Genomic DNA, 13,875 nt, shown 5'->3' with positions numbered 1-13,875 from the left:
TGGAGGGTTTATGTTCCTGGGAGTGGGGTACAGGCTGTGAAGGGCTCTTGTGATGCTGCTGACTCACTGAGGTGCTGTCTGTGTAGATGAGGATGATGAGTGGACGATTGATGCGGAGGAGGAGCTGGCAGGAGATGTGGACCACACAGCTGAGTTGGACGAACTGGCCAGAGAAAGTAAGGCTGTGGATACTGTGATTCTGTTTGAGATTTCCTCACCCCCCTGCTTTTAAAATGCTCATTTACCTCCTTCCTGTCCCTGTGCAGGTGAATTGCCCGTTGCTGATCTGCTGCGCAAGTATGGCCGAGCTTTCACGGAGCCTTTTGAGGCACTGGACTCCCCCTCTGAGGGCACCTCTGACTCAGAGGAAGATGGCGAGGATACCACGTCTGAGTATGAGGAGAGCAGCCATTCTTCTGGTGAGGGAACACACCCTCCTCACAGCCCTATACCGGTACCCAAGCTAATCCCATAGTCAGTCCCCACACTAATCCTACTGCCCTCCTCTCTCCCCACAGTCTCGTGTCACTTCCCACAATGATCCCACTGCTCTGATTTCTTCCCTCAGCCGTGTGTTGCTCCTCACACTAACTAATCTGTGGCACTCTGTCCCCCATAGCCCTGTATTGCTCCCCATACTAATCCTGCTCTACTCTATTGACAGCCCTGTTTGCTTCCCACACTAATCCTACTGCCTCGCAATCTTCCCACAGTCTGGGTTGTTCTCACGTTAATCCTACTGTCCTACTTTCTCCACAGCCCTGTATTGCTCCCCACACTAATGCTACTGCCTCACTCTCTCCTCCCACACTAGTACCCAAACTAACCCCACTGCCTCCATAGTGCTGTATCTTTCCATCAGGTATGGTTGTGGTGGTTACAATTACAACATTTGAACGATATTTAGAGGGTAAAAGGGCCAAACTTGGGCAATGGGGAGTAAAGCAGTTGGACACTGTGGTCAGTTGGGAAGGGCCTTTACCCTCACTGTAATTGTCCCCACTATTTCCCCCCTCACGGAAACCCTGTGGCTTGATCCCGTGTCATTATGCTGCTGCTGTCCAGCACTTGCTCACACTTCCTATCCCATCGCAGATTCTGACGACTTGACGGCATCAGAGGATGAGGAGGAGGAGGAGGATGAAGAGGATGAGGAGGAGCAGGAGATTGGTGTTGAGTACCTGCTGCAAGACGGCTTAGAAGATGAGGAGCTGAACAGGGAGCCGACACCTTCCAGGGGTCCCAAGAAGGAAATCACAGACATTGCAGCTGCAGCTGAGAGCCTTCAGCCCAAGGGCTACACCCTGGCCACCACCCAGGTACCTTGTCTCATGTGGTAGGGTGGGTAGTATCAGTCTGCTTTATGAATGTTACATGCCCAGTTTGGTCCGGCAACTGCTCTGCAATAGACCACAAGAAACTGCAGAGCACATACAGGACACAGCTCAGCACATCATGGAAAACTGCTCTCCCCTCATGGTCTCTGGCTGTGTTCTTGCTTACTTGATAAAGCAGCCAGAATATTCCGAGTTTCCACATACACTGGATGTTTCCCTTCTCCCACCTTCCTTTGGGCAGAAAGGAAAGCCTGAAGTACATCCCACTAGGCTCAAGGACCGCTTCTGCTCTATCGTTATAGAACTATTGATTGAATGGTCACCTAATGCGACAATGAGAATTCTGATCTTGTAGTCTACTTCATTATAATCTTGCATTTCATAGTTTACCTACACTGTACTATCTTTCTGTTACATGTTATTCTTCATTCTTTTAGTGTTTTACCGTGTTCTACCTCACTGCACTGAGTAATGACTTGATCTTTATGAACAGTATCCAAGATGAGCTTCATACTATGTCTCAGTGCATGGGACAATAATGAAGCAATTGCAATGTACTGAGTGGAATTAGTTTATTATAAGATGATAGGAAGACCAAAGTCATAGTATTTTTTTACAGACATTTTTTTTAATTTTCAGGCTTATTTTTCACAGTATGTAGCGGTTGGGCCCTGCTTCCTGGCAAAGGCTGTATAGCAGTTACAGTCGTAAGGAAGAGTTTGTGAACCCTTTGCAATTTCTTGGTTTTCTGAATTAATTACTCATAAAATGTGGTGTGATCTTCATCTCAGTCATAAAAATAGACCAACACAACCTGCCTAAACTAATTACACACAAAGAATTGCACTGAGTACACCATGTAAGCAATCACAATCTAGGTTCAAAAAAGTATGTAAACCTCTGGGCTAATGGCATCTACTAAAGCTATTTGGAGTCAGGTGTTCCAATCAATGAGATGAGATTTTTTTTTAAAAAAAAGGCACCACAGGTTACTGACAAAGTCTGCTCTTCCTAAAGAAAGATCTGTTGAGTGTGCACCATCAAAGCAACTTTCAGGGGACCTTAGAAGAAGAATTGTAGAGAAGCTGGAAAAGGCTACAAAAACATTTCTAAAGACCTGAGTGTTCATCAGTCCACAGTAAAAGAAATTGCCTACAAATAGAGGAAATTCAGTACTGTTGCTACTTTCCCTAGGTGTGGGCGTCCTACAAAGAGCACAACGTGCAATGCTGGAATTGGTGGGAAAGGACCCAAGGGCAAAAGGCCTGCAGACATCTCTAGAACTTGCTAAAGTCTCTGTTCATCTGTCCATTATAAGAAAAACATTGAATAAGAATGGTGTTCATGGAATTGCACCATGGAGGAAACCACTGCTCTCCAAAAAAGAATATTGCTGCATTTCTGAAGTTGGCAAAAGACCACCTGTATGTTCCACATACTTCTGGGACAATGTTCTGTGGACAGGTGAGAGAAAGTTTGAACTTTTTGGCAGAAATGCTCACTGCTGTGTTTGAAGGCAAAGGCCATTGCACGTCAACACCAAAACCTCATCCCAACTGTGAAACGTGGTGGAAAGAGCATCATGGTTTGGGCTGCTTTGATGCCTTGGGGCCTGGACAGGTTGCAATCGTTGAGGGAACAACAAATTCAAAACTGGATCAATACATTGTATCAAGAGAATGTCAGGGCTGTGGTCTGTCACCTGAAGCTTAATAGAATTTGGATGATGCATCAAGACAATGATCTGAAACACAAAAGAAAGTCACCAACAGTGGTTTAAAAAGAAGAAAGTTGTGTTTTGGAATGGCCAAGCTAGTGTCCAAATGTTATCCCAATTGAGATGCTGTAGCATGCCCTGAAGAGGGCTGTTCATGCAAGGTATCCCAGAAATACTGTGAACTAAAAAAGTTTTCTATGGAGGAATGGTTTAAAATTCCTCCTCGCTGTTGTGCCAGTCTGAGCAGCTACAGGTTATTGCTGCTAAAGGAGGTTCTACCAGTTATTAAATACAAGGGTTTGTGTACTTTTCCCAACCTGACTATGAATGTTTAAACAATATGTTCAGTAAAGACATGGAAAATATTTGTGTGTGAGTTTAGGCAGATTATGAGATTGTGTTGGTCTATTATTGTTACTTAGATGAAGGTCAGACCATTTTTTATGAGTAATGCAGAAAAACAGGTAATTGCAAAGGGTTCACAAACTTTTTCTTACAACTATATAAAACGGTTTATCATTTTTCATTGGCTAAATATTAGCACATAACGCCGATCATCGTTGATTGGTTTATTTTCTAACGAATTTCTGTTATCTGGATTATAAAGGTGATAATTTTTTTCAAAGGTGCCATCTTTTCATTGAATCTCTACTTCTCAGCTCCTCGCTTAGTTTCAAGAGCTCTGTATCTTTGTTTAAACTTCAAAATAGACGATCATGAACAATCAGTGAGTCAGCTTCTCACTTATTCCTGAACTAAATGAACCCAGGGTTTTCAAGTCAGAGATCTGACAATACAGATCATACCATACACAGAATGTAGAATGAAGTTTTACAGTTACAGAAGATGTACAATGTAGGCAAAAAATAAGGTGCAAGGGCCACAAGGTAGTGTGCGTGGTCAACAGTTGGTCTTATCATACGAGTTTTCTAACAGTGGGATAGAAGCTGTCCTAGAGTTGGGTGGGATGTGCTTCCAGGTTTTTGTATCTTCTGCCTGATGTGAGTTTTTTAAGCAGCCTCCCTGGAGAAATAGCTGTGCCTGCTTTTAAGCAACGGACACAAATGTTGGAGGAATTCAGTAGGCATCGTGTGCCCCATGATCAGTGTTCCATAAGTAACGGGTGGGAGTTTAAGCTCTCAAGGGTACCCTCTGCTCGGGTTGGGGGGGTGGTGGTGGTGGATGCTGCTGTGTTAACTGTGTGTGCTTACACGCTTGTGTCTCAGGTGAAGACACCGGTGCCCTCCCTGCTTCGTGGGACGCTGCGGGAGTACCAGCACATCGGCCTGGACTGGCTGGTCACCATGTATGAGAAGAAGCTGAATGGCATCCTGGCTGATGAGATGGGGCTGGGCAAGACCATCCAGACTATTGCCCTGCTTTCCCACCTGGCTACAGAGAAGGGTGAGTTCGCTGTTGGAGGTGGTGGGGTTTGGGGGTTGTCTCAGAGCAGCCTGTCCTGATGGTCCTCTGTTCATCCCACAGGGAACTGGGGCCCTCATCTCATCATCGTGCCCACCAGTGTGATACTGAACTGGGAGATGGAATTCAAAAGGTGGTGTCCCTCCTTCAAGATCCTCACCTATTATGGCGTGCAGAAGGAGCGCAAACTGAAGCGGCAGGTATGTGTTGGGGGAGTGGGAGGGGTGACTTCCCTTTGACCACCGGTGCCTTCAGCAGTCCTGCTCACCTTCCCTCTCCCCTGCACCCTCTGCCTCCTGTCTTGTCTCTCCTCCCTCATATCCTATCTCTTACTTGCTCTCTTGCACTTTCTCCCAATCCTTCTCTATTTCCCCCTGCCCTCTTCTCTCCCATTCCTCTTCTTCCTCCTTTCTCAGTGTATCCCATCTTGTCTCTTCTCTTTCCCCTTCCATCCCACCTCATTTCTGCCATCCTGGTCTCCTTTCTCTCCCTCCCACTTCCTCTCTCCTTGCCATCTTGTCTCTCTTTTTCTTCCCCTTTTCCTTCCTGTCCGATCTAGTCTTTCTCATCCCTCTTTCTCCCGTTTTATCTCTCCCATCCTCGTGGGCTTAGATAGCTGCTGTGCATTTACCTCCCTGTCATCCCCCCCCAGGGCTGGACCAAACCCAATGCTTTCCATGTCTGTATCACCTCCTACAAGCTGGTGCTCCAAGACCACCAGGCCTTCCGCCGCAAGAACTGGAAGTATATGATCTTGGACGAAGCGCAGAACATTAAGAACTTTAAGTCGCAGCGTTGGCAGTCCCTGCTCAAGTTTAACAGGTCAGTTGCCTAGAGACACGGACGCTGCTGCCCATACGCAAAAGGAAAACCAGAGGCCTCCTGGAGATGGTCTTTGGCTCAGGGAGGGAAACTAGGTCCATCCTTCCACCTCAGGAATCTGTAAGTGGAACTGGGAAGTAGTGCAGTGAGTGGATGAATTTGCTGGATGGGATAAAGTGATTGCAGCGAGTCAGTGAAGCTGGGGTTGCTGTAGTGATAAACTGTTGGCAAAATTATGGGTGTGAGGCTGAAGTTAGAGCGGAGTTGAGCTGTCAGTGAAATTAAAGAAAAATGAGTGTTCTTATTGACTGATATATGCTGATTTGAGAGCATAAGCTAGGAGGAGTGGAGGCTGAGGGGAGCACTGATAGAGGGTGATATGATTATGAGAGGATATAATACGGTGCCAAGTATCTTTTTCTCAGGGTGGATACATAAAGGACGTATTTAAGGAGAGAGGATAAGTTCAAAGGAGATGTGCAGGGCAAGTTATTTTTTGTACACGTAGTGGGTGCCTGGAATATGCATCTTTGGGTGGTGGCAGGGGCAGATAGGCAAGCATTGGAGAGGCTGACAGACATGGACAGGCAGGCAATGGAGTGATATGGACCCCAGGGACAGAGATGGGATTAGTTAGATGGGTGGTGTAGTAGTGAAGTGGTAACAGTATAGGGGACCTGGGTTCAATTCCCATGGTGCCTGTAGAAGTTTGTACATTCTCCCGTTATCCAAAGATGTGTGGTTTAGTAGGTTAATTGGTCATTGTAAATTCTGCCATGATTAGGCTAGGGTTAAATTGGGGTATTGCTGGGCAACATGGTTTGAAGGGCCGGAAGGAGCATTCCACATTGTATCTCTAAATAAATCAATAAATAAATAGAATGAGTTCCTTTTAGCGTCATTGGTCAGCACAGTGTATTCTTGTGTATTCTGTGAAAGGGCAAGAGGGTTTGAACATCACTTAATGTTCCTCTGGGCATCAATGTAGTGGTGCGTGAAGTGGGATGTTGCACAATGCTGTGTGCTGTCTCTGATGTAGAAGAGGCTGCATTGAGTGCAGCTGATTTTTATTTTGCCCTATCACTGATTTTTGCCCCATCTCTGTCCACCTGTGTGCCGCTTTGCGTCAACAGCCAGAGGCGCCTGCTGCTAACAGGAACTCCGCTACAGAACAGCCTAATGGAACTGTGGTCGCTTATGCACTTCCTGATGCCACACGTCTTCCAGTCCCACCGTGAGTTCAAGGAGTGGTTTTCCAACCCGCTCACTGGCATGATCGAGGGCAGCCAGGAGTACAATGAGAACCTGGTCAAGAGGCTGCACAAGGTAGGGCACATCACCATCCCCTAACTACCTCCTGTGCTTTCCTCTCTCCATCCCCTTCCATTTCCCTGTCCCATGTTCTCCTGCTCCCCTTTCTCCTCCCTTCCCCAAGTGCATACGTATCGACAGAACCACACGCACATTCAAAGGCGCACGGGCATACTTGCCTTGTCTTCCCACTTGTAATGAGACCATAGCCCTCCATGTTTCTTTCTGTGTACCAGTCCAAACTTGTCTTATATGTTACAACTGAACTTGCATCCACCACCTGCACTGGTGCCTTATACCACACTCGCACCACCCAGATTTTCCTTAAATATTTCACTTCCACCCTGAACCTGTAACTTCTAGTTCTATTGTAACCCATATATCCCTCGTAGTTTCGTGTAACTCTTAAGATGTTCCCTCAGTCACTCTCTCAGGGGAGTATCTACAGAACAAGTATCTTTCAGTCCTCTGAGCTCCATGGAAAGTCCTGAACTATTTAGCCTTCCCAATTTCTCTACTCAGTTTCCCAACTGATGAAGAGGGTCTTGCCAACATTCCCCAAATTACCAAAAAACTTCATCGAAGTTCTGTAGCTGCACGGGGGGAGAATCTTAACTGGTTGCATCATAGCTGGAACACCTAATGTCCCAAGAACAGAAAATGTTACAGAAAGTAGTGGATATAGCAAGTCCATCACAGGCAAAACCTTCTCCATCAATACACACAAAATGCTGGTGGAACACAGCAGGCCAGGCAGCATCTATAGGCAGAAACACTGTTGACATTTCGGGCCGAGACCCTTTGTCAGGACTAACTGAAAGGAAAGATAGTAAGAGATCTGAAAGTAGGAGGGGGAAGGGAAAATGCGAAATGATAGAAGACCGAAGGGGGTGGGGTAAAGCTGAGAGCCGGAAAGGTGATTGGCAAGAGGGATACAGAGCTAGAGAAGGGAAAGGATCATGGGATGGGAGGCCTAGGGAGAAAGAAAGGGGGAGGAGAGCACCAGAGGGAGATGGAGAACAGGCAGAGTGATGGGCAGAAAAAGAGAAAAAAAGGAGAGAGGAGAAAACTAAGTATATCAGGGATGGAGTAAGAAGGGGAGGAGGGGATTAATGGAAGTTAGAGAACTCAATGTTCATGCCATCAGGTTGGAGGCTACCCAGCCGGTATATAAGGTGTTGTTCCTCCAACCTGAGTGTGGCTTCATCTTGACAATAGAGGAGGCCGTGGATAGACATATCAGAATGGGAATAGGACATGGAATTAAAATGTGTGGCCACTGGGAGATCCTGCTTTCTTTGGCAGACTGAGTGTAGGTGTTCAGCGTAAAGGTCTCCCAGTCTGCGTCGGGTCTCACCAATATATAAAAGGCCACACCGGGAGCACCGGACACAGTATACCACACCAGCCGACTCACAGGTGAAGTGTCGCCTCACCTGGAAAGACTGTCTGGGGCCCTGAATGGTGGTGAGGGAGGAAGTGTAAGGGCAGGTGTAGCACTTGTTCTGCTTACAAGGATAAGTGCCAGGAGGGAGATTGGTGGGAAGGGATGGGGGGGACGAGTGGACAAGGGAGTTGTTTAGGGAGCGATCCCTGCGGAAAGCAGAAAGTGGGGGAATGGAAAGAAGTGCTTGGTAGTGGGATCCTCTATTGTCAAGATGAAGCCACACTCATGTTGGAGGAACAACACCTTATATATCGGCTGGGTAGCCTCCAACCTGATGGCATGAACATCGACTTCTCTAACTTCTGTTAATGCCCCTCCTCCCCTTCTTACCCCATCCCTCATATATTTAGTTTTTTCCCCCCTCCTTTTTTTCTCTCTTTCTGCCCATCACTCTACCTGTTCTCCTTCTCTCTCTGATGCTCCCCTTCCCCTTTCTTTCTCCCAAGGCCTCCCATCCCATGATCCTTTCCCTCCTCCAGCTCTGTATCCCTTTTGCCAATCACCTTTCTGGCTCTCAGCTTCATCCCAACCCCTCTGGTCTTCTCCTAACATTTTGCATTTTCCCCTCCCCCTCCTACTTTCAAATCTCTTACTATGTTTCCTTTCAGTTAGTCCTGACGAACGGTCTCAGCCCGAAACGTCGACAGTGCTTCTCCCTATAGATGCTGCCTGGCCTGCTGCGTTCCACCAGCATTTTGTATGTGTTGCTGAATTTACAGCAACTGCAAATTTCCTCGTGTTTGCTTCTCCATCAATATCTAAGTTTACATGGAGTGCTGCCCCAAGAAAACTGAATCCATCATCAAAGTTCCCTACCATGCAGGCCACGTGCTCGCTCTTCTACCTTCGGGTAGGAGGTGCAGAAGCTTTAGGTTCCATACCACCAGGTTTAGGAGCTGTTATTACCCTATGACCATCAGACTCTTGAACTTCATTCACCACTACTCTGAACTGATTCTATCCATACAAGCTCACTTTCAAAGACTCTTTGCAACTCAGGCTCACAGTATTAGTTCTGTTCGTATTGTTTATCCTCTTTTGCACATTTCTTCCTGTTTATCTATAGTTTTTTTTGTTAAATTTTATCATTTTTTTCTGTAATTGTCATTTTGAAAATTAAGTTCAAGGTAGAATGTGGTAAAATATTTGTACTTTGATAATAAATTTACTCTGATGTTTAAGATTCACCATGCCTAGATGAGAGGGTGTGATCTATAAGAAGTTGGACAAACTTGGGGGGTTGTTTTCTCTGGAACATTGGAGGCTGAGGGGAGACCTGATAAAGATGTTTTAAATTATGAGAGACACAGATAAAGTAGACATAGAACATTCAGCCCATGACGTTGTGCCAACATTTTAACCTACTTCATGATCAGTCTTGACCCTTGCCACCTAGACAACCCAAAATCCTCCATTTTCTTACATCCACTTGCCTGTCTAAGTGTTTAAGTGTCACTAATGCATTTGCCTCTATCATTGTTTATTATAACTATACAACACACACAAAATGTTGGAAATGTTTGAGTGTGTTCATCAGGATTTTCTGCATCTGCAGTCTCTTGTATTTCTACAAATTTCCATATTTTTCTGTGCACAATTATTTCTATTTTCTGATAAATGCCAACAGGAAAATTAATCTGATGTGGTAACACAGAGGTACTTCGAAGATAAATTTACATTGCTAATGACTGTTTCTTTCCCATTCCCTACTCTTTAGGTCCTGCGGCCGTTTCTCCTGCGCAGGATTAAGGTGGACGTGGAGAAGCAGATGCCAAAGAAGTATGAGCACGTGGTGCAATGCCGCTTGTCAAAACGACAGCGGTACCTGTATGATGACTTCATGTCTCAGGCTTCGTAAGTGTCATCCCTTTTTGCCCCAGGGAAGCTAATCCGCATCTCATCCATGTGGAGAGAAGCTTCACTCTGTGTCCTGACTGTAGGAGTGTGTGATGGGACAGTATGCAACACCCCATACTTGCTCAGATTAAACGCCAGCTCTTATTTCTCTGTGTACATTTCCAGCTGATCTATATCGCACTGCATCTTATAACAAACTTCCTTACTGTGTCATCTGCAAATTTACAAACCCACCCACCTATAATTTCCTATACACTCAGTGACCACTTCATTAAATGCATCTGCACACCTTGTTAATACAAATATCTAATCATTCAATCATAGGGCAGCAACTCGGTGCATAAAAGCATGCAGGCATGGTTGAGAAGTTCAGGTCAAACATCAGAATGGAAGCAACAAGCTGGAGGAACACAGCAGGTCAGGCAGCATCCGTGGACACGAACAGTCAATATTTCGGGCCGAGACCCTCCGGACTGAAGAGGGAGAGGTCAGGGACCCAATAAACTGGGATGGGGAAAGGAGAGGGAGGGAATTACCAGAAGTTGGAGAATTCGATGTTCGTGCTGCTTCCAATAATTCCCTCCCTTTCCCTTCCCCCATCCCGGTTTCACTCTGCCTCCTCTTCCAGCCGCCTATCACATGATTCTGCCTTCTACTACACAGTGCTTTCCCCTTACATTCCTTCACCTTTCCTGCCTATCCCCTCCCCCACTCCTTGATCTTTCCTCTGATTGGTTTTTCACCTGGCACCTACCAGCCTTCTCCTTCCCACCCTCCCCCACCTTCTTTATTGGGTCCCTGACCTCTCCCTCTTCAGTCCTGACGAAGGGTCTTGGCCCGAAACATTGACTGTTCATGTCCACGGATGCTGCCCGACCTGCTGTGTTCCTTGAGCATGTTGTACGTGTTGTTTGGACCACAGTATCTGCAGTGTACTTTGTGTTTATCAGAATAGGAAAGAAGTGTGATCTAAGTGACTTCCTCCTGAAACGATTGTTGGTTCAGACAGGATGGTTTGAAACTGCCGATCTGGGATTTTCACTCATAACAGTCTCTGGAATTTACAGAGAATACTGCAAAAGTACATCCAGTGAATGTCAGTACTGCGGGCAGAAACGCCATGTTAGTGAGAGAAAGCGGTCAGAGGAGATCGACCAGATTGGTTGAATCGGACAGGAAGACAGTAATTTTAAAAATTCTCGTGTTACAACAATGGTGTGTAGAAGAGAATCTCTGAATGCACAACACTTCAAACCTTGAAGTGGATGGGCTACAGCAGCAGAAGACCACAAACATATATTCAGTGCCACTTTATTAGGTTCAGGAGGTACCTCCATTCAGAGTAACAACCCTCCACCACTGCCCTGTCCCCTCTGTAGTGGCCACTTGACCAGTCTTTGCTCCATTGTGACCCATAGTGTTGGTCGCCAGAAAAGTCCATGGCTTTGCTTCTGACCTAGTTGATGTTTTCTGGCACTATTGCAGTCAGGAATGGCCCAGACTTAGTGGCTTATAGATTCAAAGTGGAGTTTATTGTTTTATGTGTATACTTGTACAGTGAAAAACTTAAGTTTCAGCAGCATCATAGGCACATAGCAGGGACAGCATGGTAGCATAGTGGCTAGTGCAATATTTTACAGAGCCAGCAATCAGAGCTCAGTTCCTGCACGTTCTCCTGAGACTGTGTGGGTCTCCAGTTGCCTCTTGCATTCCAAAAGTGTACAAGTTACTAAGTTGCGGGCATGCTATGTTGACACTGGAAAGAAGGTGACAATTGCAAGCTGCCCCAGCACGTTGTCAGATTGTGTTGGTTGAAATGCAGAATGACGTATTTCATTATGTGCTCTGAGATATGACAAAGCTAATCTTTAGAGTTATATAAGCAACGTTCAAATTAAGTGTAAATTATACAAAAATCCTACAAAATGTAACACAATTAGAATAAAAATCACATCCGTTAAGGTGAAAAAGTAGTCACAGTGTTGCTGTACTTGTGTAGTGATTACAGTTGTGTTGGTTAGTTCAAGAACAAAATGGTTGAAGGGAAGTCGCTGTTCCTGACCCTGGTGACGTGGGGCTTCAGATTTCTGTACCATCTGCCCGATGGGAACCGCGAGAAGATGATGTGGCTATCTATGATTGATGTTGTCTTCTTGAGGCAGCAGCTCCCGAAGATATTACTGATGGTGGTTAGGGATATGCCTGTGATGTGTTGGTCTGAGTCCATGATGCTGCAACTTCTTGCATTGCTGTACCAGCCAGTATACCTTCCAACAATACACAGAGTGCTCGGTGAAGGCCGAAAATCAAAGACCCTGGCATGTCTCCCTAGTGGTTAGAGTATCATAAGATATAGAAGAACTATTGATTCTGCTCCCCCAGTCAATCATTGTTCTTGTAAATGTCCTCTGGGCCCTTTCCAGTGCCACAGTGTACTTTCTTAGGTATGGAATCCAAAACTGCTCACAGTACTCCAAACATACTCTCACCGTTGCCTCAGCATTACATCCTTTTGTATTCTTGTCCTCTCAAAAAGAACATTTGTCTTCCTTACTACTGTCTCAACCTGCAGGTTAACCTTGGAGAATCTTGCAGTAGGGCTCCCAGGTTTCAAATTTCAGAATTTGATCCCCATTCAGAAAATAGTTTATGCCTTTATTCCTGCTACCAAAGGACCTACACTCTATTTGATCTGTCCTTATTTGCCTGTTCTGCTTCCACTGAGCTTTGTGAATTACGATAAGAGATGGGGTAAAGGTATAGTTCCCCAGATTTAAAGGGGATGCGAGGCAGTAGGATTGGACCCAGTAGGTGACCCCTCTTGGGCACAGGGAGCCTGAGTGCATGATGGATTGTGGACGTCACTGGCAGAGTTTGATGTTTTTTCCCCTTTTCCTCTAGCACCAAAGAGACTCTGGAGAGTGGCCACTTCATGAGTGTGATCAACATCCTGATGCAGTTGCGAAAAGTTTGCAACCACCCCAATCTTTTTGACCCACGCCCCATCCACTCGCCCTTTATCACTGAGGGCATCTGTTACACCACTGCCTCCTGTGTGCTCCGGGCCCTTGAGTACCAGCCTTTCAAGGTAAGCTGCCAGTAGGGGTGGAGAGTTGTCAGATCTAACCCTGGGAGTTCGTGATTGGATGATGAAGAGGGTGCTTCACCCTGTGTCTGAGATTATTATTTTAATGATGCATTATTGCAGCATGCAGTTGTGTAGAGTGGCTTGTTAGTGCCCTTGCGTAAATCACAAATGGTTGGTTTGCAAGTATAATAGGTTACAAAGAGTCAAATGGAACAATGGTCTTCTTTGCTAAAGGGATTGAATTTAAGAGCTGTGAGGTTATGCTGCAATTGTACGGGGTACTGGCGAGGCTGCTCCTAGAGTACTGCTTGCAGTTCTGGTCTTCTTACTTGAGGAAAGATTCACCAGCTTTGAAGGCAGTGCAGAGGCAGTTCACCAGGTTAATTCTGGAGATGAGGGGGTTCGCCTATGAGCAGAGAGTGAGTTGTCTTGGACTATACTCACTAGTATTCGGAAGATTGAGAGGGGATCTTATAGAAGCATAAAATTCTGAAGGAAATGGATAAGATAGAGGCCCAAAATTGTTTCTGCTGGTCGGTGAGGATAGAACTCAGGGACATAGCCTCATTTTGGGGGCATAGCTTTAGATCAGAGATGAGGAGAAACTGCTTTTCCCAGAGAGTAGTTAATCTGTGGAATTCTCTGCCCAGGGAAGCAGTAGGCTCAGTTAGACATATCTTTCCATAACAAAATTAGGGATTCTGGAGAAAAGATGGGTTGCACTCATGGGCACATCTGGTGGAGCAGCCTCGATGGGCCAGGTGGCTGACTCGTGTTCTGATTTCATGTGCTGTTATGTTCTTACGGCCATATCAGCAAGTGTGGGCTCACTTCTGGCTAATTCCAGTACAGGATTTGGTGTTCTTCGGAGCAG

At 45.8% G+C, this 13,875-nt stretch overlaps 1 protein-coding gene across 3 annotated transcripts in view; it reads left to right on the top strand.

The window, feature by feature from the left end:
- srcap (Snf2-related CREBBP activator protein) overlaps positions 1-13,875 on the top strand; it is an 80,852-nt gene that overhangs the window by 45,292 nt on the left and 21,685 nt on the right. For all 3 annotated transcript variants that reach the window (XM_059953395.1, XM_059953394.1, XM_059953393.1), the window contains 9 exons: positions 87-176; positions 267-419; positions 1,096-1,319; positions 4,281-4,458; positions 4,540-4,676; positions 5,129-5,298; positions 6,432-6,624; positions 9,774-9,910; positions 12,815-13,001. In XM_059953395.1, coding sequence (XP_059809378.1) covers positions 87-176; positions 267-419; positions 1,096-1,319; positions 4,281-4,458; positions 4,540-4,676; positions 5,129-5,298; positions 6,432-6,624; positions 9,774-9,910; positions 12,815-13,001 — 1,469 coding nt within the window. The remainder of the gene's footprint in view (positions 1-86; positions 177-266; positions 420-1,095; positions 1,320-4,280; positions 4,459-4,539; positions 4,677-5,128; positions 5,299-6,431; positions 6,625-9,773; positions 9,911-12,814; positions 13,002-13,875) is intronic.

Source organism: Hypanus sabinus, chromosome 29 (assembly GCF_030144855.1).
Source record: "Hypanus sabinus isolate sHypSab1 chromosome 29, sHypSab1.hap1, whole genome shotgun sequence".
Classification (NCBI taxonomy): Eukaryota; Metazoa; Chordata; class Chondrichthyes; order Myliobatiformes; family Dasyatidae; genus Hypanus; species Hypanus sabinus.
This window is presented reverse-complemented; position numbering and strand designations above follow the sequence as displayed.